We start from the raw sequence: 24,804 nt of genomic DNA on the forward strand, positions 1-24,804 counted from the left end.
AAATAATATATCTATGATGTCAAAGCTTTTCTATAACCCAGTGTATTTGGCTGCTAATCCATCATTCCATTGACAGATTTGATAACCTTTGCAATAAAATAAGTTTTAGTGGCTATGTCTTCTCAGGGAACCCTGACTGACCTCAGGATCTGGCTCTTCATCTGAATCATTATTTAGAATACTCTGAATCATTAGTTGAATCCAGCTTTCAGGTGGATTTAGTAAAAAGGCTGCCATTTTGCAGACTGCAGTTACCAAATGATAGCCCAAAATATACAATATTCTGTAGTCTAAAGAAAAAAAAATGTAATTTACACTGAAATTTATTTATGTTGCTTTACTTTATTTCCTGTACGTAACTGGTACCTGAGAGGAAGTAAAACTAAAGATGATGTCCTCAAGATATGTATTCAAAATAATACCAATAGTAGTGCAAACAGGTTACTGCAAGATTAGCTACAATATACATTTACAAGATGTCAGCTTTTTGGCACTATCTCTCTGTGTAGATGCTCTTCACCCAGAATAATTGTGCAATAACTGCTTCACTTTAGTGGGTAAGATATTTCACATTTTTCGTGGAATTTTTCATGGCTACAGACTGCTTGTGTTTCCAAACTCTCTTATAGGAGACTGCAGTTTGTAAGGCAGGAATCTAACAAATGTAAAAGAACTTATAATCGTGTCTGAAGAAGGTTCTGAGAAGATGATGAAACATTTAAAATTTTGAGTCAAAAAAGCACCCACTTTAAGAAGAACATCAAAAGTTTTTACGACAAAAAGCAAAAATAGTTTAACAATTGTTAACAAGTCACTGAACCAACACTGACGCAACACCAAACATCTGATCTCACAGAAATCTGTTTTTCTTGGAACTTCAAGTCAGGCAGACCTCAGTAATTGACTAGGCTTCCTATTAACGAAAGGCCAGAAGGGTAATAGTCGAAACTCAGATACTGTTCCAAGATGTAATTCCTCACGTGGATAGATTTTACATATAACAGGATTGAAAATACTAAATTTATGAAAGCGATGAACAGTAGCTGTGAATGAATATATGCGTAAAGGAAGGAAGCAACAGGAGTCCTTTGCCTAAGAGAAAAAAAAGGTTGAAGAACTTAAATCTTTTAAAGGTATGTATACATTTATACTTTCAAGTAAATAAACCATTTACAAAACCTGTAAACAAAACATGTTACTGTATTTTAAAAATAAGGAGCCTTTTACAGTCCTACATGTGTATCAGATTAAGTTTCACATCCTAGATATATGTTAAGCGAGACAATGACTTATTTTAACTGAGATATTGTGTCTTGCAATTTCATGGGTTTGTTTTTTATTTCCTAATTTATATAAGTAAATAAGCATTTTTTTCCAACAGAAGTAAGAGGTACTGTGGTTGATGTTAGAAAATATGTTTCTGATGAATGTGTTCTTTCTACTACCTTTTGTTTCCAGGACTCATTAGCTAATGTTCTTTTCTGCTGATCTCAATGTTTCCATTAGCAGATGCCTTTAGAATTAAGAAGTCATATATGGCTTTGGAAGTCTTTGATGAGAAATATGCCTAGTAGGAGTGTGTGCACTGTTTCCAAAGAATGAAAATGGTCAAAAGAAAGGGCAACAGAACTAACTCTTCACTGAAAGAAAAATGAAGTCAAAACGAGGGTGTGTTTTTTTTTGTTGTATATGAATAGCAGGAGCTAGAGGGAGTGTTACATCTAAAATTACAGATGGGCAATGAATGTTGACACTGCAAAAAATTCAACAGAAAAGATGTACAAACAACACATTTTTCATAAAAACAATGACAGATTTGCATGCTCTTAGTGCTTACATTAATCAAACATACCATTCCTTTAAAAATGTCAAGCACTAAGGACTGCAATAAATCTTGAAACAAAATATACTAGCCTCAGCAATTCTTAGCTATTTAGAACCCTAAATATTACTATAAAAGAAATGGACTACAATCATCAAAACCATTACAACAGTAAATTTAGACTTCTGTAAGTCGTAGTATATTTATGCACTGAAAAAACATACCTCACAGAAAAACGATTTTTAAAAATTATTCACAGTCAAATAGTAAGAATGGCATTTGTAAATACCCTGGCCCAATTATGTTATTGTTCAAGATTTGTTTTTTGAAGTTTCCTTTCCAAATCCCTGTATAAACTATTGAAATCTGACTACAGGTAGGGAATACACACTTTGGAATAAAGGACTATAATTTTAGAAGGTTTTGGTAACTTGAAGCAGTGATTTGAAATAAAGCAATGGAAGCAAATCACTACACTTGGGTAGGACCAATCAACTGTACAGGACAATCTGAGGAATGGCCTCCTAAACAACAACGCCTTAGAAAGGGATTTATTTGGGTGCTATGGATCAATACGTGCAGAATAAACGTCAGTTTTAAGACATAAGAACACAATACTATAATTTATAAACAGAATCTCATCACTAAGATGACATACTTAGTTCTAGGTTATGCCTTGTTTTGACTGGAACTAGAAACCTATGCATAGGTAGGTTTGGTACCACACTTCAGGAAGATGTGCACTACTGGGATGACAAAGATGATTAAAAGAGACACTGTTTGGTGTAAAGAAGACTAAGAGGAGATGACAGTGGTCTTCAAACACAGGAAAAGCTGCCACAGGGGGAGTAAGACCAGCTATCTTCTAAATTGCACTTTGGACAGAGTAAGAGCCTTAAAGGAAACATGCTACATTTTAGATAAAGATCATAGCGATATCTCTCTGACTGGAGATAGTTCAAAACAGGTCTGACAACTGCTTAACCATCAGTTGAGAATGGACTAATTACAGTTGGTTTCGATTTTGTCTTTGAACCAGGAAACAGTCTAAGTGGTCTTCTCAGGTACTTTGCAGATGTTCCTTCTGTGACCTTTTGAGCTTCCTCAGTAATAAGCGAGAAGCATATGGAGATAAGGCAGGCAAAGCAGATTTGGAAGAAAACTGTCTGAAAAGTTTCTGACAATATGAAATAAAAAATGACAAGAATAAAAGAAATCCTAGCAGCATTTCAACAATATCACTAGGTATGATTATTTTATTTATTTATTTTTTAAGCATTTAAAAATTGTTGTGTACTTGTGAGGTAGCAGGATAATGTATTATCTATTTTTTCTCGTGTATGAGTTACTGTAGCAGATGCTAACAAATGCCTACTGGAGATAAATACGTTAAATAAGAATACCTGGAGAACTAGACCTCAAGAGTTCTGAAAGAGCTAAGGGAGAAGGTCTTCAGTTTGTCCATGTGAATTTTTAAACAAATCTTAGACTATGCATACAAACTGAAACAGTGATAGGTAAAAAGAGGAGTATTTGAAAAGGGCAAATAGAACACAGTTTGTCTGATATCAATTCAAAATGAACAGAGAAATTGGTAGTGACTTAACTGATAGAAGAAAGATAAATCAGAACTCAAAAACACTTTTTATCAGCTTTATACAACTTCCTGGTGAAAATAACAGAATACTGAAATATGCTTAGATCTGTATAAACCATTTGATCTGGTAGTGCACTACACCCTGACTAAAAAATAAAATAAAAAATCAGTAGAGCATCCAACAAATTTACTAAATATTGACTATCAGCTTTCAAGTGATAGACCTTCAGTAAGAGATCATCATTTGGTGAAGTCAATTCACAGGTGAAGTTTCTATCAACTGTAAATATGAGAAACATGTTAAATATTACTCAATGTTTTCATTTTTGCACTGGAACCATAAATAAAATTATCACTTAGAAAGCTTCCCAATTACATGAGGACCAGTTGAATGAAAAATAAGATGATGGTAAATTGATTACAGAGTATCATCTGGGAAGCTGGATTCATTCAAATGAAAAAATTCACAAAGACAGTAAACACAAAAATATAAATCTACTGAGAAAGTAAGATGGCCAGGTTTTCCCGAATGGTGCTCTGTAATATGGAAGGCAGTGTGATTGGAGAAGTTCTGCAGCTCATGATAGACAAGTAGCTCAGCAGTTTCTCTTACAACACTTTGGTAAAAAGGCCTAATGACACATCTTGGCTGCATGAACAGAGTGGCTGTGATTTGAAGTAGGGAATTGATTTTGAATCTGGGAATTTTTAACACTGTTGAACAATGAGAATATCCCTTACAGAGAACTTTGCAGAAATAGCACACAATAATTAATAGTGATCATAAAAACAAGGTGTTTTCAAGGAACTAGAACAAGAACTACTGTATTTTTTCCTGATGTATATCAAAAGATGAACAGGTGAAATAACACCATTAATGTACACAGACTCTTCCACTGTTACTAACTTTCTTGTTTTAAGAAAATTAAGATGCATTTGGAAAACAAAACAAAAAGGAAGCCTGCTTTTGTTTGTATTGCTACTAACTTGGAAACTTATTATTTAACTGGTTTATTGGTATTTACTTCTTCCTGGTTCATTTTTTAACTTACTTGAATGTATAATTTTTGCTCATTTTTTGATTTCAAACATTTATACAGTGCCCCACTCCCACAGTGGCACATCATTACTTGATGGACTCAGCTCTAAAATGAAACTGTATGATCATGATGGTAACACATGAACCAACACATACCTCATGGCAAAGCAATGCACTTAGAGCATACCAGAAGAAACATTTTCACAAAATGTCTAAGAGGACTGCGTAACATATTACCACTGGAACTTATAAAGGTATAAAAAGGGTAAGCAGGTTTACAAGTGGAGGAATGGTGGAGGTTAAAAAAGGTAAAGATAAGATGTGGAGTTCAAGAAATTTTTTAACACTCAGTTTCTGGAAACTCTTAGGTATACCATGGAAACGTCAAGCCTTGGGTCCCTCAATTCAGTGATTTTTTCCTGAAGCATCTGTTATTACAGTTGGAAAAGAACACACTGGTGTTCTACACAAACCTTTTCTCTGTTGTGGAATGGGATTCCTTATGCTCCTTGTTCACCTTAAACATACTTGCTCAAGTTGAACTCACTCTTCTCAATAATGTGAAGGCACCAGCTGGACTTCACATTGAGATAGACATCCCAACATTTCATGGAATCACAGAATCATTAAGGTTGGAAAAGCCCTCCAAGGTCTCCTGGTCCAAACATCCCCCTACCACCAATATCACCCACTAAACCATGTCCCTAAGCACCATGTCCAACCTTTACTTAAACACCCCCAGGGACAGTGATGCCACCACCTCCCTGGGCAACCCATTCCAATGCCTGACTGCTCTTTCTGAGAAAAAAAATTTCTTCTAATTTCCAACATGAAATTTAGGTTGAAAATTTATTAGAACATGTAGGGTGCCTGCTGTATAAAGCACACATGTAAAATGCAGAATTCGCGGCTTTTCTGTGTCAGGAAAAAATGTTATTTTAAAAATTGTATTATTTAGCATAATTTATTATTTAAATAGCTAAAAACACTATTTAATCTATTGCTAATAAAATGAAAACAGACAAGTTGTTTCTACAGTGGAACTAAGTTCACTTACATCAGTATTGCAGGAGCGATACCGCTTCCTTTCTCCAAGACAGTATTTACCTCCACCTGAAGGTCTGGAAAAATATTTTTTATGAGTTAGTGTATATTTCAGTATAAACATAAGTTCACGAGATATACATTACTAAGATAAATATTGCTACATAACAAAAACAAAAGCACATGGAAGTTTTAAGGTGCAATTTTACAGTATTTTCTTTAATATGAATTGTGGTATTGACTTGAACTCCAGCACACAGAAGACAGCACTGGGTATTTTAAAGTCTTCATACATAATATTTATCTTGTTTGCACAGATTTCAAACAATACAGTATAAATGTATTTTGAACATATTAAAAAGGTATTGCTTTCAATTATTTGAATGCTTTGTAAAACCAGAATGAAAGATGTATAAGCAACCTAGATGACTTTTTTTTTTTTTAATCTGCTCATATTACACTTTAAAACATAACAAAATGATGAAACTGCCTGCTAAATACTGGAGTCAGCAACAAAAACTGCTTCTTCATGAATCTCATTATGATTTGAATTAAGTAGTACTAAATCTAAAGAAACCGCAGAGCAAGCAGGTTTCTATTAGTGTAATTAGGACACTGGCACTTAATTCCCAGATTGTTCAGGAACATTAGCTATCTCCCACTGAGGTCAAATAACAAATTAATATTGACGTAAGTGGAAGATTAATCAAACATCTGATCTTTGGCTTGTAACAAGAAAGCAAAAAGGAAAAACACTGATTGTTTTATGATAAAGAAGAATTTACAGTTAGCAAAAAAGTAAATTAATAATGTTTTTCACAGTACAGGCATTTGTCCAAGCAGCCCTATCCTAGAAATACTCATCTTAATTAATGAACCAAAGGGAATTTTTTCCTAATGCAAACATGGAAAAAAAAATCACGTTCTGGCTACACTGTTAAACATTTAAGATATAATTATCCTTCAACATACCAACTGATGTACATGGAGACAGAAGTAGTTAAAAAAAAAAATCTTATAAAATTAATTGTGCTTCAAGCAAATATTTCTCTAATGTTTTTACACAGTGCTGTGAAAAAAAATAATGTGCTTAATTTATTATTTTCTCAGTAACATTGCCTGACATGTAATCTATGTAAGTACACACAATTTTTACTTTTGAATCTATTCAATAAGTAGTGGCATTCGCCAGAATTGACTGATTGTAATTGCTAAAGACAAAAAGTGATCAGACTGCCTTAAACAGCAGTAATGTCACATCATGGTGTCTGTCTTGCAAACAACAGTAGAAAGCTGAAATACAGCTTAGCTTGCAAAACTTGGGTACAAGCAACAGGAAACTTCAGTGTACAGAAAGGAGAAGATGAAAAAGGAATGACAGAAGTCACAGAACTGATTTTCATGAAAGAAGCTTGATGTTTTCTAGAAAAAGTGTTAAGAACTAGTAATGGGGATGGAAGTAGAGCTTATGAGTCATGACAAGAGCAAAGTATGTAGTCATAAAACTACCCTTTGACAGAGAGCTATACTTGCAATGAGGTAACCCAAACAAAGCAAGCATCAACAGAAAAAAAAGCAGTTGTTCATTCAGCAGAGAACAGCAATGGAAATAAGTAAGCATTCCTCCTCTGAGAAGCACTAGACAGAGAGAAGAGCACTTACCTGACAGATCTTCTCTGGAACACTGCTCAGGACATTGGGAAGCAGACAGAGGCTACCAGATACACAGAATAGACCAAGCTGTAGTGGAGGAGCTGGCCCCTCTTGAGAGAGAGTAGATGGACCAATAGGGAGTGGTGGCAGGGAGAGAAGTAACTCAATTGTTTTAAGAATCAGTGGGAAGTCACAATTAAGTGTCAAATGTGACAGAATATAAATGTATGCTCAGTAATATTACTAATTACTTGTGTGCTTATATGTAAATTGTTGAACACAAAATCTTGGAAATAGTGTTGCTTTTTTAACAAATGACTGGCATTTGTTATATCCTAGACTAGAATGACAGATATGAATAAAGAAGAAATATAAATCATAATTCAAATATATTTTGCATAAAAAGAAGTTTCAGAAATAAAACTGTACTAGTTACTAATAAATATAAATCCAGCAATTTTTACAGTATATAATAGATAAATTAAAAACTGTTTTAAGTATGTCTCGTGAGCTTCTTCTGTTAACTGTTTCTGTGTGCAATTTTGAAGACAAACTCTGGCAAACTTGCAAAACATTTTTACAGAAAACATATGAAACCAGTTTTGAATAAATTCCAACTCTGTCTTTTTGTTGGCTCCAGCTTACTTTAGCTACTTACGCTGGACTGTCACAGTGTCTTATAGATGAGGAGACTCCGCCACCGCAGGTCCTGCTGCATTCACCCCATATTGACCATGGACCCCAACCTCCATCTATGCTCTGGGGCCAAGTGCCAAAAGGTACACACTCTCCCTGATAACACCACTGAAAGATTTCAGAGACAAACAAAACAAATAATAATAATAATTAAAAAAAATTAGCTTCCAGGCTGATGTTTATCAGGGCAGAAAAACCTAAGTGTCAGGCTATGACCAATTATAGGCATTAGCATTCTCCATACAGATAACACTAATATTTTACTTTTTGTAGCCATGTTTAAACATCGGTGAGGGTGTGTGGTGAGAGTGTGTGTGATTTGTTAATTGACTTCACTAAGCCCTGAATTATAAGTCTCTAACACACACCAGAAGTTTAAGCAAGCTTAAAATTAAGACTTTCTTTTTTCCTCATACATCCTCCTTAATGTTTCACATTAAAGGAACCACAAGTTACATTCTTTTCAAACACTATGATCCACTTCTAAGATTAAACAAAATGCCTTCCACTTAGGATTCGTGTAGTAGCTTTATTATGCAAAATGAAAAATTCCCCCCATCATATTCTTAAGAAGGTTTTTCCCTGCAAACCCTGAACCTTTGCAATATTGCTAATTACACTGGACATAAAAAATGTCAGACAATTCAAACAAATTGGTATTGTAAAATTTAATTAATAATTTCCTGTATCAGCAACTTTTAAACGATTTGGGAAATAACCCAGGAGCTTACAGTTTGATTCACATTCTGGTGTATCACTGAAAGTCTAGAACAGTTATGTAAATTATTCCTGCCATCACTGTGTTGGGCAACAGAAAACAGCATGGCCGCAGGTTTACTGTGTCCTCAACTTGCACATTTCAGTTCCAAAAGGTGAGTATCTGTTGCTTAAACTGCCTTCAAGTCCCATAGCAGACACAAAAACCCTTCGTTTCAAGAAAAACAAGGAAACAGATAACTGCTGTATCCAAAATCAGCCTATGAATTTGACAAAATTCACTGAGACATAGACAGAAAACATGGTGAGACAGCCCATAAGCACTATAGTAAGACTGAGTGAGGAGTTTATATTAACTAGTCCAGAAAAAAAAACAAGTTTTCTTCTGAGTCCTAAGGCTCACCTAAAGTGTCAGTCCCAACAATGCTGGGACAAACACAAAAGAGCAAATGCAGGCACTGACAATGCTTTGAATTTCTCTCAATTTTTATGAAAGCAACTGACAAGATAATTTAACCTTCAATCACTATTCAGAAAAAAAAATAATTGAAGTTTGATATAAACAAGGATTATGCGCAGTGATAATCAACTAAAATTTCATATTAGTTCCTAATTAGAAATTTCATGTTGAATACAAATGTAAGTTGATTGTCAAGCACATCAAAGTTTCTGTGACTGTAGCTACAGAGAATGAACATTAAAAAAAAATATGTAGCTTATCATCAGCAAATACACCTAGATACAAAGTAGTTTTGCATAAAAAACACATGCTACCATTTAACATTAATAAGTGAAGTCTCTAGCATTATTTCTCTATCATCCTTGTTTCTTATCTCAGCACATTTTTATTCTCCATGACCACTTTTTTCTCTGTATGTGCAGTACCTGAACTTATTTTAAAGCACTGCTGTTACTGTCCAGCACATTTCTATTTATAAAACTCATCCTCTATTATTTGGAGAAACAAAAACCAGCACCCATACGCTTACAAGTGTATAAAGAAGATTATCTTAAACCTCAAGCTCCAAATGCATTGCCTTTTCTACCAGGTCTGGTTGGGTCAGTTTTTGTCATCTCAGCCCAAGTGGTGCTGTGTTTTAGATCTGTGACCAAACAGAATTGATAACACACCACTCTTAGCTGAACAGTGCCTGCACGGCCTCAAGGCTTTCTCTGTTTCTCACTCTGCCCCTCCAGTGAGCAGGCTGCGGGTAGGCAAGAGGCTAGAAGGCGACAGAGCCAGCAAAGCTGACCTGAACTGGCAAAAGGATACCCCACACCCCAGAACATCTTGCTCAACAATAAAACTGGCATCATGCTCAGCAATCACACTGTGGGGGGGAGTCTTTCCAAGCAAGTTGTTGCTTAGAGACTGGCTGCGCATTGGTCTGCTGGTAGGAGGTGGTGAGTGATTGATTGCCTTTGCATCACTTGTGGTTGTTCGTTTTTTCCCTTTTTTATTTTTTTTTTCCCTGCATTTCTTAAACTGCCTCCGTCTAGACAGATGAATCTTTCTCAGTTTTGCCTTTGCCTTTCTGATTCTGTCCTCCATCGTGCTGTGGGGAACTAAGAAAGAAACTGGGTGGGGACTTAGCTGTCAGCTGGGGTCAACCCACCACATGCTTCTTAAGGAAAAAAAACACAGAAGGACACAAGGTTTCATGGAGCTCTTCTGAGCAAAATATAGTTTATCCTCCTTACAGTTGTAAATTTACAACTCAGAGGTTTCTGGTGATACTGAACACCTACTTTCAGCTGGTATAGCTGTATCCATATGGTAGTGTTTTGCAATACCTCTAATGGTACAATGGATATGGTATGACAGAGAATAAAGTAAATTTATGTGTATTAATTATGAAGAATTAGAATTTTCTGTTTTTCTTCTCATTATAGTGATAAACTAAGTGATAATTATTTCATTCATTAATGAATTGTGGCAGTCTATTACAGAGGACACAGAAGTACACAAGTAATTATGTAATACGAAAGTCAACTGCTAAAAATTAAAATGCTTCTGAGAGTAAAAATGTATGGTAATAAATTAGATTAATAAATACGTTGTAAAAATGTTACATGTCAAAATCAAGATTCATAAATGAAAAACACAATTAAACCCAAACTAATACCATCTATGTACAAACAGAACATGCAAACAAACCTTTGTGGTGTTATGACTGTACATAATATGCAGGTGCATTTCACCTGTTTTATTCTTCCAAACTTGTATAAGATTCCTGTACTCTGCAATGTCCTCTGCCAACCAAACATTTCTTTCTTCCATACTCCCATTTTCCCCTATAAAAACTCCTTCAGTGCTGTTTTTCCTCCTCTACTGAAGTTAAATCTGAACACTTACTGTCCACTTTGGTATATCTTTTTAATTTTCTAATGCATATTCATCTTTCACCAGAGGCAAGTGATGCATAGAATCTCTGTCCAATTAATTCAAAATGGCCAAAATCTTTTTATTTCTAATGGGACTACAGATTTTTTTTTTCTCTGAGAATTATAATAACCCCTACAATGAGGTTACGGTCTACTTAGTGAACAGGATATGAAGAAAAAAAGGGGAGATGACAGCTATTTTAGAAGTACAATCCTTTATTAAGGGTTTAGAACTGAAATGTTAATTCTCCTCTCACAATGAAGAAGTAACTTTCAATTAGTTGGGTGAGAAAGACAGTGGTGATGCACTTGGATACATATTAAAGAGGCACAAAACTTTAAATAATGTGGGATTCTTCTTATAAAGATCATTAATAATAAAAGAAGGTATGTCACTGTGGCACATTTGAGAGAACTGTAGGTATTTACAATAATATACTTTTTGAAAACTAACAGAGGAAGTATTTGTGATAGTGAGGAAAAATTATTTATTTTTTCGGAGAAAAAAAAAGCTTAATTAAATTTAAGCTTGCCATTTCAACTATAAGGATTAATTTTCAATCAGTATTTCTGCAATTATTTTGCAAGGAAACTTGATGCCCAGTACTAATGTGAATTTAGATTACCACATAATCCAGGTATTTAAATTGTTCTTTCAGCACACTGTTTTCACTTTTTGTACATTTTTCCCTCATTTACTTGCTTGGTATGGGTTTATACAACGATGTTAGAAGAGGTTATTTTTTTATTACTTTAAATTCAAAGACAAAAATAAATTATGCTATCAGTGTTGTCTTTTTGTTTCATATACAGTATTTCCTCATTAGAGTCCTTTTAAATCTATCAGTTTTAATCTTCATCTATACTTAAAACGATTACTATAAGATTTGGAAAAAGCATACCTTTTGGAACCCAACCAATACACAAACCCCTTCACTAAAGCATGAACATGTTAAAACTTCAAACAGAACAGATGTACAAGTTCTGTCAACAGCAAAAAAAAAAAAAATCCACACCATTATTTTTCCCTGTATGAGGAAACAGCTGAATAACTTTTATGGAAAACACTCTAAAAAACTTCAGGCTTAGGCAGACATCTACTGTGGAAAATTTCTACGGTGGAAAATTTCAAGCCAAAGAGTTAAAGTTTGGCAGGTTTATATAAGAAGGTCTTATAATAGAGTGTAGGGCAATTTTAATTGTAGAAATCCCTCCTAACTCTGCCAATAAAGTATTAATGCACACTGCATCAAAATTAGCTTTCAGTTAATAGTTACACAGAATTTACATCAGTATAACTAAAAGCAGAAATTGACCCTCCAAATATGATAGAGTACTCTGTGATCTTGTTAGGCTTTTAGAGCAGGGAATGTCATTTATTACATATTTGGACAGAGCCCAGCAAAATAGAGCCTAATTTGGTTGTGGCCTTTAAGCATGACTGCTATATAAATGTTATAATAATAATAATAATAATAATAATAATAATAAAGTGTTACAGAATTGTAAACTATTATTTTCTCCTTAGCATGTGGTGAAGAGAACTACATGTTTGGAAAGAACTGTGTTTTCTGTTTTGGCTTTTTCCTATCACAAATTACTAATTTACAGGAACCTTTGAAGTTGGAAATTTATAGTTGCAATTCTCCACTGTTTAAAGGCATGAACAGTTTAGCTTTGTAAAATAGTAATTCTCAGATTTTTCTCTGAAATCTAACAAGGGAAGAAGATACTGATGACTAGAGATTTTTTGCAGAGAATAAATTGATAAAAGACTCTGGCAAAAGCACACAGTGTCTTAAAGCATCTTGACTTGTTCAATTTGTATTTTTCAAACCATTTAAACTACAGTGAAGTAAATTGCTCCTTGTCATTGACAAGAAGTGGTGGTTCCAAAATAAACCTAGACTGTTGATCTAAGAATAAAGCTCCTAGCATTTTCTATTACTCTAATAAAAGGTAATATTTTTGGTAAAATGTGAAGGTGTCTCTATTTTCATTGGCTAACAGTAAGCACTATATATTTTTTTTAATGACCCCTTCAATGAATTTATTTAACATGGTTTACCAATATTTCCAAACTCAGCATGGAAAAGCCATCAGAATGGCACTAGGTCACGGGCCCTGAATGAAGCCATCAGCAGGGATTAATAAACTGTGACAGCTGCCCAATAGCTTTCATTCTATTATAAAAATCATATTGCAATTCAAAATGCGGCATAATCTTTGTTGGAATCAGCCCAGCTAACATGGCAAAAATCAGAACAGGGAATAGATGACAGTGGTCACTGTTACAAAAAAAATCCAGTTTGGAGTAGTAAATCTTAACGACAGCAACACTCAAAAAGATAATGGAAATTATTTAAATACAATAACTTTTCATTGTTTTCTAAAAACCTGCATAAAAATTATCATATTTTTGTGGAAATAGGAACATGAAATTACTTTTTTCTAGCGCACATCCTGTAAATTAATGATTAAAATATTTTTGATCTTCTCTAAAATCTGTACAGATTTTCCTTTACAACTGAGAAACACTCTCTTACTATTCTTAATCTAAAACTTATTTTCAGAACCTTGTCTGAAACTATTGATGAAAAATCAGAATTCACATATTCAGACAAATACAGTAGCACTAGGCTTATCTATTGCAACACTGAGTTTTCATACTTTTCTGTTACACAAGAGAGTTTATCAGACTGCATACCGAAGTTCTTTAAAGCTACACAGTTATGCAAGTATAACAATACTAAGGATGATCAAAGGGGATGGAGCACCTCTCCTGTGAAGATGGGTTGAGGGAGTTGGGGTTGCTCAGCCTGGAGAAGAGAAGGCTCCAGGAGACCTTAAAGAGGCCTTCCAGGAGTGCAGTGACAGGACAAGGGGGAATGGCTTTAAACTACAAGAGAGGAAAGTTAGATTAGATGTAAGGAAGAAATTATTTACTCAGATGGTGGCGAGGCCCTGGAACAGCTTGCCCAAAGAAGCTGTGGATGCCCCATCCCTGTGGGTGTTTCAAGGCCAGGCTGGATGGGGCTTTGGGCAACCTGGTCTACTGGGAGGTGTCCCTTCCCATGGCCGGGGTTGGAGTTGAGTGATCTTTAAGGTCCCTTCCAACCCAAACTATTCTGTGATTCTATGATTCTGTAATAGTTGAAGTCAGAATAGATTGGTCACTGGGAAATAAGAGCATTCAGAAAACCCTTTTAGTAAGGCTTCCCCTCCCTCCCCCTTTTTTTTTTCTTCCTTTTTTCCTATATGCTTGGAATTCACGTAGTGTCTGAAATAATACAGACTTATCTTCTAACAAATTAACAGAAATCAGGCTCTAGAGCTATGACTTACATTTTCAGAGTCCACAACAGACCCAGAGTTGTAACAAACATTTTTGGAAGAGTGTTATAAAATTTAATAATGATTAAACTAACAAGAGTTTTTTACAGAAATCACTCAGAAAATAAATATAGTGAATGTAATAGGCTTTTTTCAATCCAGGATACAAAATTTTATAGCAAGCATAAATATTTTATTAAATTTATATATATATAAAATAATTGTTAAATAAATTCTGTAGAGCAGTTGCATTAGGATACTATTGTATCCTGAATTAATCTCTCTTTATTTGAACACTTATAGCTGCTCATAAGGACTTTAATTTTTTAATTCTTTTTTCCTGTAGTTTCCAAACAGTAAAATACTTATTCAAACAATACATTATTTGTACTCACCCCCTTCTCAATGCTCCCTGTTTGGCAAAGAGTACCTTCAGCTGCTGGAATACTGTTGGTAACACAGCGGTTACTTTTGCTGAGGCACCAGAGCTCTCTACACACTTCCTAGGAAAGAAGGCAGAAGCAAGTTGATCAGAGTAACAGCCTAAAATTGCTTCCAATGCTCATACACATATATAGAGAAATTTGTTTTGAACATACTGTAAGTGCTGGGCTGGAGTCTAGATGTTTGTAAAACATTCTGGAGCAACTTCAAAGCCAGCATATTCTACTTAAGAATGTTCTGCCACAAAAATTCAGGAAGGATCAAATTGTAGACTACAAAAATATGTTTTTCTACACCTGCTATGCAAGCATTGTTTTGTGCTGGTTTTCTGATTACTATTTGATATATTTTAGTATTGTTGTAAAATTAATCTGTTGTAAAGGATGTGCTGTAGTATCTCCATCATTAACATTATCTGCCTCAAAAAATCATGGTAAAAGGATACTGTTAACTTCAAAATATGAACCAGCAAGATTTGTTTCCTTCAGGTTAAACCAAAAGGTTTTGGAGCTTAGACTACCTGCAATCCTCTTCTGTAACACATGCTAAAACAGTGCACTTGTATGTAGTAAATATTAAAATATTAAAAATATTAAAATATTTCCTTAAAACATTTTAGATTTGTGGCATTTTATAAATGATTTAGCCTATCGTAATTCCCTCCATTGTCAGCATTAAAAAGGTTTTCAAAAAATCTATTTTCCTACAAGTTTTCTCATTTGTTTTTGTGCATTTACTAATTTAAATTAAGACAAATTCTGTTGACATTAGAGATTCAGTATTAAAAATATCTAGGGTTGAAATTCATAATGAGAGGTGTGATCCACTTCAGTTGTCCTTGGCTTAGACTATATATGCAGAATGGAATTAGAAATAATTTGTTTTTATGGTAACTGCCCTGCATGATAATCTTTGTTGTATTACTTTGAGATCTGTGTGAGACTTCACAACCTGCTTTCTATTAAACACTTTCTGTTTTAAAGTAGTTTTGAAAATTTGAAAGATAATTATTCAACTGTATGATAGGCATTATATTAAATGTCTGCTTGAAATCATACCCAAAAATAATTCTTGTATAGATTCTATGACTGAATCTTGGTACAAAGAAGAAAAAGGAAAAGACAGTATGAGCAAATTAAAGTTATTAGCTACCCCCCACACCCTTGCAAATTAAGTGTTTATCTGAGGAAATGAATGCGTATCTGGCATCTAGGCATCTTTTCTATGCACTTCAACTAGACAACTGTTATGTTATTCCCTAAGATTCGGCTTCTTGCATGAAACTTATGATGAATAGAAATGCTTCTTTCTAAATTCTACTGAATATAGAAATGGACTTACACATTATTACCTAGTAACTGCAGTAATTTCAACAGTACAAATTTCTACTGAATAATACAAAATTATTTACCAAGTTTAAAAACAGCTGGTGCCCATTCAGGACAGATATATGCTCTGTATTTAGTTTCACGATTGGTAGAAGCAAGCCATCTTTTTAAAAATCTATAAAAAACATACCATCTTAGCATGGTCTGAAATGATGAGGAATAAGTACTGTTGATTTGTGGAGTTTCCACTCAACATTTAACAATTTGGCCTAAGCTATTTAGTTATATTAAATGATGTAACAATTCCTGTTTGGTGGGTGGCTCTATGAAAACTCAAGAGAATGGATACTTGTGAGTCTTTTTTAGGAGAAATACACAGGTAAATGGATACCTGCTAAAAAAAGCAGGAACTACCCTACTTTCCAAATCAGAATTTATTTTTCATTAAAGAAATGAAAACAGTAGAAATATTTACTTACATAAATCTCTGAATAAAACACTTGCTTTTGCTACCCGGTAAGATTTTCAGATTAAGATATGCATCCACAGGTACATATGGTTTAAAAGATCAAATAGAACAGGGAAAGCACAGAAGATATCACAAAGACTTTTAAAAACTCTCTTATAAATTTTATAACTATGAGTTTATTTTTAAAATTCAACACTACATCAAAACCACATCTTCAGTCAAGAATCTCAACTTCAATCCAGTATGGATTTCAAAGTGAAAACCTAAAACAAGTTCCTTTCAGACACAATATGAGGTGTTTCTGTCATACAACTGCCTTACTTACTTTCGTGCCTCATTTACTTGCTTGTCTGTTTCATGTATGACTTACATTGTCAGACTGTAAATAGAAGTGTCAGACAGTGATGATCCTAGTTAAGATCCTACATTTATTTTACATCAGATCAAATTCAAATGTTTAAATTAATATCTGTGTTACTTTTGCAAAGATTGGACCAATGTTTGGAAAACCAAAAATTCAAGTGCGTTAGGAAATGAAGATTTCAACCAATCTAATACAGACAGAAGAAAAAGTAAAATCTCTGTAACACTCTGGATTTTGAACACATTTACATTTCAGAGTGATTTGAATCCAGAATTCTGGTTTGTGCTTCAGATTTTACTTGCAGAATTTCACTTCTGATATCCTTATACAAATTCACCATCTATATGTTAACACAGAAGGGGATGAAATAATTCAAACATGTATTTCATTGCCAGGCTAACATACTCACAAAGGACAGCATTTAACAATTTCTCTCAGACATTGTAATTCCAAGTAAATAATCAGCTGAACTGTATGAACTAATGGATACAGCTATTTTAGTTATTCGTCATTTACAGAATAATTTTAAGCAAGTTAGCTCATCACCCTACTCCATGACAAATGAGAAAAAAATATTTTCCTTCTTCCAAAATTGCTTTGGGAGATAAGATGAAAAAAACTATCAAAACTAGATACTATTACTGACATAGCCTGTTTGTCCTTCTTCAGACCTTAATTTTAGTACCAATTTTTCTCAATAAACATCTGATGACAAAATGAAAGTAATCCTGTATAACACTATTAGTACTTAAGCTAAAACCTCTATTCAAATCAGAAAAGAGTTCTGTCCAAGGACAGACATACGATATCCCAAGATCAACAGAAAACTTATGGAAAACTACGCAAAATACAGACTACTTGTAAACTAATATAACACAATGTAACAATTTGTAGAAATATTCTATAATAAAAAAAAAAAAAGAAATTAAAGAATGTGTTTCGGTAATTTCTTCTAAAAGAAGTTTTATAATTTCTTTTAGGAGAAATTACTCGTTTATTTACCATTTATATACTGATGATTTTATTTCCCCTAGTGTATTTTGTTTAAAAGAAATAGTAGAATTTGAAGTATATCTTCTATCACCTCTTCTATAACTATCATCTATTTGAAGTATATCTTCTATCTCTTCTATTTTGTATGTAAAATAACATTGTCATTTGAAAACAAAATAGCTAAACTAAAATAGCAAAATTCACCTGTGCTATTATTCTATTAAATGGAAGTGGAATTATGCCATCTATTACTATGGCTACGTCTTCTTTATTTTCAGGTGATTTCAGGCAGTTGAGAGAGATTCTTATTAAGGTGCACAAAGCTTTCTGTTCACCATACCAACCCTATACCTGGTACTACCTCAGTTTCATAATTATTCATTTGAATTATTTCCTTACTGTCCTATTCGTAACATCTCTAAGCAGCTGTTTTTAATAAACCAGGCTGAAAAACGTATGAGAAACTGCCCTAACTGCCCTGGAAAAGTCAGGCTCAAAATCACTAGCAGAAAGTCTACTGCTTTTCCTCACACACTAACATGCACACATGCACACACACACACACAACACAAGGTGACCCACTAATAGGTTAGCGTTTTCTTTGTTGGTGGACATAGGATGAGGTTAACATACCTTTTGTCAACATTAAATTTGTATGAATAATTTACTGAAGCTAAGAAAAAGAAGCATAATCTGAAAATTAATCAATGATCTCAAAGTCAGTCTTCAAGTGTGTGGATTTAATAACTATTAATTTATAAAGGAAACAAGGGAAAGTGTTTTAGAAGTCCAGGAAACATAAACTGAAGCTGAGGCCTTTCACAAGATCAAGACAAGATAGATGACAACCTGTAACGGTGTATCTTAGGGCTCCATGACTTCAGTTTGGAATTCGGATGCTTGTATTTGCAGTAAATTAAACAAAGCTGAACCCATCTAGAGAAAAAAAACAGCAAATCAAATTATCTTCCTTTTGCCTAAGTGTTATCAATGATGGAGCCTCTTTCTGTTGTGTCATGCAGAGTTACATATAGGCATTTCAAATTATGTAAAATCTAAGCAACCTATAATATATAATAAGAATAAATAGTAACAATACAGCACAATGAAAACTCAGTTGGATGAGTGAAGGTCAACTTGCTGTACTGCTCTGTTCTTAATATTTAACACTAATGAAAGCCTCCAACAAAAGTTAGCAGTTTGGCCCACAATGTTTTAAAAAAAAGATGGGAAATACATTCACAACGCATATTAAACTACGATAATTTGGGGGGTTTCAAATTCACAATGCATATTCAACTCAATAATCTAGGGTTTCATTTTTTTTCCATAAAGTTTAAAAACGCTAATCAGGATTTTATGTTATGTCAGCATGTTTCAGCTATAATATGCTGCACCTCTTGATGAGCATTTGCTAAAATAGAGCATAAAAATAATTTGCTTGAATTGCAGTTTACAATTCAGATCTGAAAAGCATCAGCCTAGAGTATCTCCGGCCTCACTGCTGAAATTCTGATGGCAACACACTGAAAACTAGAAGGCTGATTGTAATTATGGGCGAATTTTGTAATGTTCAACAACAAGTTTAGTTCAGATAAGCACCCAAAAGTTACCATTTTAGTGCTCTCCTACCAAATGCTCATTAAGTGGTGCAGCATGTTACGAATCAAAACATGCTGAAATAATGTGAAATAAAAGCTGTAACTTAAGTCATACATTTGCATTATGTAACCAGCATACATTCCTCAATATTGGGTGCTTATGTGAACCTTATGGAAACTACAGAAGCCTCACAAGTTCAGAGACCTCTAAGTAGCATCTTCCCTTTCAAACCCATGAAAACTATTCCATCTTTATCTAAACCACATTACAGAATCTGGAATCTTGTCATTGCTTCTGCTATCCACTGAAGCACTACTCCTGCTTTGATCACTGGCTTCTGCTTGTCATTTTTAAGCAGCTTTCGTAAGATCCATGCATGCCTGTGCTACATCTGTGTCTCTTGTGATAGAGAGAAAAAGAAAAAAATGAAGACGAGGGGGAGAATAAGATAGAGGGTGTGGAGGCAAGACAGTCAAAGGAAAGAAGAAAGAGGGACTGCATCATGGTGATAGTACTCTGGGAACTTTTTAAAGAAACAAAAAAGATGTAAAACCACCATAGGATTCATAAAGAGGAAAAATTATGGGATTTCCATTGGTTACACACATCACAATGTCAAAAAAAAAAAAAAAAAAAAAAAAGAGGGAACAAAATTCACTTTAAGAATAAAGCTGAAAGCTTTAAGAATAAAGCTGTTATTATATAAAAGCTGTTATTATATAAAGCTGTTATTCACTTTAAGAATAAAGCTGTTATTAATTACAGCACGATCCTCTAAGTCCTTACACAAGAAAAGCTCAAATTTTTGATCATGCTAAATGCAAAAGACCTCTACAACAGTGATGAGAGGTTTTGCACTTGGAAGACAAGACCTTATAAAATAAAGAATAATGGAGAAGTTGATAAAAAAAGACAAGAGTATTGCAGCAGGACTGTCAGTTCCTCTCTTCACCTACACTTATTTAAACAGAATCACAGAATGGCCAAGGTTGGAAGGGACCTCTGAAGATCATCTAGTCCAACCGCCCCGGTCTGAGCTGGATCATCTAGAGCACATTGTGCAGGATGGCATCCAGGTGGGTTTTGAGAATCTCCAGAGAAGGAGACTCCACAAGCTCTCTGGGCAACCCGTGCCAGTGCTCTGTCACCCTCACAGTACAGAAATGCCCTCTCATATTCAGCCGGAACCTCCTGCACTTCAGTTTGTGCCCATTGCCTCTCCTCCTGTCACAGGGCACAACTGAAAAGAGACCAGCACCATCCTCTCAACACCCTCCCCTCAGATGTTTATATACATTGATGAGATCTTCCCTCAGTCTTCTCTTTTCCAGATTAAACAGGCCCCAGCTCTCTCAGCCTGTCCTCATATGACAGATGCTCTAGCTCCATGCCCATTGTGCTGGGCAGCCCAGAGCTGGTCACAGCATTCCAGGTGTGGCCTCACCAGGGCTGAGTAGAGGGGGAGGATCACCTCCCTTGACCTGTTGGCAACACTTTTCCGAATGCAACCGAGGATCCTGTTGGCCTTCTTAGCCCCAAGGTCACAGTGCTGGCTCATGGTCAGCCTGCTGTCCACCAGGACTCCCAGGTCCCTTTCTGCAGAGCTGTTCTCCAGCAGGTCAGCCCCCAGACTGTGCTGGTGCTTGGGGTTATTCCTCCCAAGGTTCAGGACCCTGCACTTGCCCATGCTGAACTTCATGAGGTGCCTCTTGGCCCAGTCCTCTAGCCTGTTAAGTTCCCTCTGAATGGCAGCACAGCCCTCTGGGGTATCTGCCAACCCTCTGAGCTTAGTGTCGTTAGCAAACTTGCTGAGGGTGCACTCCATTCCATCATCAAGGTTGTTGATGAATAAATTGAACAACACTGGACCCAGTACTGGTCCCTGGGGAACACCATTAGCTACAGGCCTCCAACTGGACTCTGCACCTCTAAGCACAATGCTTTAAGCTCTGTTGTCCAGCCAATTGCCAATCCATCTCACCATCCACTCATCTACGCCACGCAAAACAGGAATTTGTGATGTAAATCAATATGACTGAACTACTTATGCATTGCTAACAAGCACATTGTATAAAGTGATTTAGCCATGGTATGAAGTCAAGGGGGGAAAAAGAGCACTTTTCAGTGAGTTAGCATTATGTACAAATTGAATTGAATGCACAATACTTGTCATAGCATCAATGGGTGAGGAAAGAGAAGGGACCTGGTAGTCTAGTGTAAAGATATACCAGTGGCTTCTCTGCCTTTGCTTTTTGGAAAAAGCACATAAATAAATAAATAAATAAATGAGTAAAATGGTTTTTACCTACCTACAAGAGCTCTAAGTCAAGCTAAATACCTCTTTATTTAAGTGGAGTAAATCATATCAATGTTTCATGAAAACAGTGACAGTTTAATTCACTAACATTAAAATTTACAAGGGACAACTGTAATTTAGGCTAGAAGAAATACTGCAGAACTGCTCTGTATAGAAGTTTGTTTGCTTTCCTGCATTTGTCAGCTGACCAGAGAGGCAAGTTAGCTGTTTTGCTCATTCATAATACAGTTACACTATTCTGTCTCTGAACTGGCATGTAGGAAACTACAAAGCAGTGAAGGTATAGTGACTGCATATCCTTTATTTCTGTGGTACATACTTTCCAAGCAACTTTCTATTAATGGTCATTAGCTTTATGAACACTCTCCATAACTCATTAAAAATAAATCAAGGGGATCACTTGAAGCCAGAAGGAAGACTTTTAATTTTGAGAATGTATCCTCATTCTTCCTGTTTATAAGCAATAAGTTCATAGCTTGAACTTATCTGTCCTTCAAAACACAGCAACAAAATGTGAATAAAAACTGGTACCTGAATTTTAAGTTACTTTAGTTGGGACACTAACTGGAGAATTTAATTGCAAACATAAGACCATGAAAAAGAAGAGAGCTGCATGTCATCAGCTAGAATATATAACCTGATGTCTTAAACTCCATTGTGAAATACAAATAGATTGGCCCTCCTGATCTGAGTGAAGCCATGTGCTCAAAGGAACGTAGCATTTGTCCTGTTACACCTCTACTCCAAACCAAACACTTAGACACCAATGAAGGTGAAAAAGCATAAAATGTAAAAAAAAAAAAAAAAAAAAAAAAAAAAAAAAAAAAAGAATTCTTAAGAATTCTTAACAAGAATTGTTAGGCACTCTCTGTGAAATTCATGCTAGCAGCCAACAGCTTCACAGATCATAAAATACACCACAACAATATCAACCATATGCATAAAGTATTAACTGCAATTAAAATGTCTGAGGTTTTAGTCCCTGTCCTAAAAACATGGGGACCAGCTCTAAAGCAAAGCATTATTTTGAACCACAAAATCCGTAAATTACAGTCAGGCATATTCCAGGCATTATTTAAACTCACAAAACAGAAACTCAAAGTCAAGACTGGAATTCCTTCCTGAGTTAACCCAGAGACAGGCAACTCTTATTAGGCAGATGTTCAAAGGTGAGTAAGGTAAGGAGTCAACAAAAGATGTTCTCCTCACACTCACCTGAGTAAACAAATTGAGTAAGTTTCTGAACTATCAGGGGAACTGGAACACAAGCAGAGAAGAACTGAGCCATCTTGACAGTAATGAGAGAAAAATCCAGCTACATGTTCTACAGAACAGGTACTGGTATTGTTCCTAACAACTGTCATAATTTCTGACTACGCTCTATCTAACAAGATACTTGAAAACATGCATGCCTGTAGAAAATGGTATGCATCAGCATTATATGGTGAAATTTCTACCACTACAATTTGTTTTACTCGAAGTCATAAGTTTAACACTCTATCTGAAATTGTAGCTTAAAAATGAAGTATTTTAAGTATCTTGTGAGATTGCCTCTTAGTTCTTTATTAAAAGTATTTATTTTTTCAATTAAATTATCTAAATTGTTCCTGTATCATAGATTTGTGGAAAGTATAAAGAACACTAAAATATGTGACATTAGAAAAAATCACTGTCTATTTGCAAACAGTTAATCACTGATATGCTAAAACAGCACTTTGAATTCTTGCCACACAATGTGCTGAAGAACATAAGGAAATCTGACTAACAACTGCAATGCTTTTGCTGGAACAGTTTTGCTCATAAGTGACTAAAACAGATGGTTTCATTAGATCTAGTAATAACACTAATATCAGTATAACTACCTAAGAGCTGCCTTTAAAGGCAAAACTCCTTGTCAGTAAACACACACACACAGAAAGTCAGGGTCTTGCAGTCCCTTTAGCAGTGAGTTCTCATGGCTTAAACATTCAAATACCTCTCCAGGTATTAACTTCAAGTTCCTAAGTGAGAGAGAAAGCTTTAAGTACTTAAATATACAAAATTCTTGGCAGGATTAGGACCTAATTTACAACCAAAAGTAACAAGCATTTGAAATACACATAGAGAGGGACTAGATGAGGAAATATGGGAGAACAAGCGATGAATACCGATGATCATCAAAGCTGATTGGTTGAAAGAGGTAATTTTTCTAGAGGTTTATAAGACATTAGGACAGAATTTCAAAGCAGAAAGACCATCACTATTTGCTAAGTCATGTTACAAACACCATCTTAACACTAGTATCAGAGTCCAAAGGAGACTTACTTTTTTTTTTTTTTTGCTTTGACTTGAGAGTTCAATAGTTTCTCTTGTCATGTCTTGCCATCACAAATTAATAAAGAACATGAGCAAGAGAAAATGGCAAGAAATTTTCTCTGAGATTTCCCTTTGTTTTAGAATGTATTTATTTATGGGTCGTTAAATCCCATACTGTACATCATGCTGTACCCCTTCCTTTTTTACCAGGCAGTTCAAATAGAGAAGATTGACTGCCAGACAGAAGTTAATACACGAATCAGATCCATTGTTAATTAGTGATTTTTATTATGTTTTTCAGTTCATGGTTGCACACTTGTTAGAATGAGATCAATGAACTATTTACAGCATTTTAGTGTAGACATCATATCAAACAGGAACACTCAGACTACTGTCTGTTTACTTTTGATAATGAAAGAGTAGAATATAATATTTAACTTAACTTTTCCTGATATTTCAGTCTAGTTCCACTACTCAGTTCTACAAACCCATTCTTACAAGAAAAGTCTTTCTTCTGTATTTTCCATCTGCATTCCACTTACAAGGACTATTTCTTTCTCTCCAATGTTATCACTTGAAATCTGTATGATCATCATGATGGCATTTCCAAAGTATTATGACCACGGCAGATGATATTTTTAAATGTAGACAATATTTTAAATTTATATAATGTCTTAGATTGGATATTATAAGACTTTTACAAAAA

General features: G+C 34.8%; 1 protein-coding gene across 1 annotated transcript in view; it reads right to left on the bottom strand.

Annotated features, from left to right (window-relative positions):
* ADAMTS6 (ADAM metallopeptidase with thrombospondin type 1 motif 6) overlaps positions 1–24,804 on the bottom strand; it is a gene marked incomplete at both ends in the record, with an annotated part of 150,480 nt that overhangs the window by 45,553 nt on the left and 80,123 nt on the right. The window contains 3 exons of the mRNA XM_084305203.1: positions 5,516–5,579; positions 7,814–7,959; positions 14,682–14,789. Of these exons, the coding sequence (XP_084161329.1) occupies positions 5,516–5,579; positions 7,814–7,959; positions 14,682–14,789 (318 nt within the window). The remainder of the gene's footprint in view (positions 1–5,515; positions 5,580–7,813; positions 7,960–14,681; positions 14,790–24,804) is intronic.

This window comes from Netta rufina, assembly GCF_964035555.1.
Source record: "Netta rufina genome assembly, chromosome: Z".
NCBI classification, from domain to species: Eukaryota; Metazoa; Chordata; class Aves; order Anseriformes; family Anatidae; genus Netta; species Netta rufina.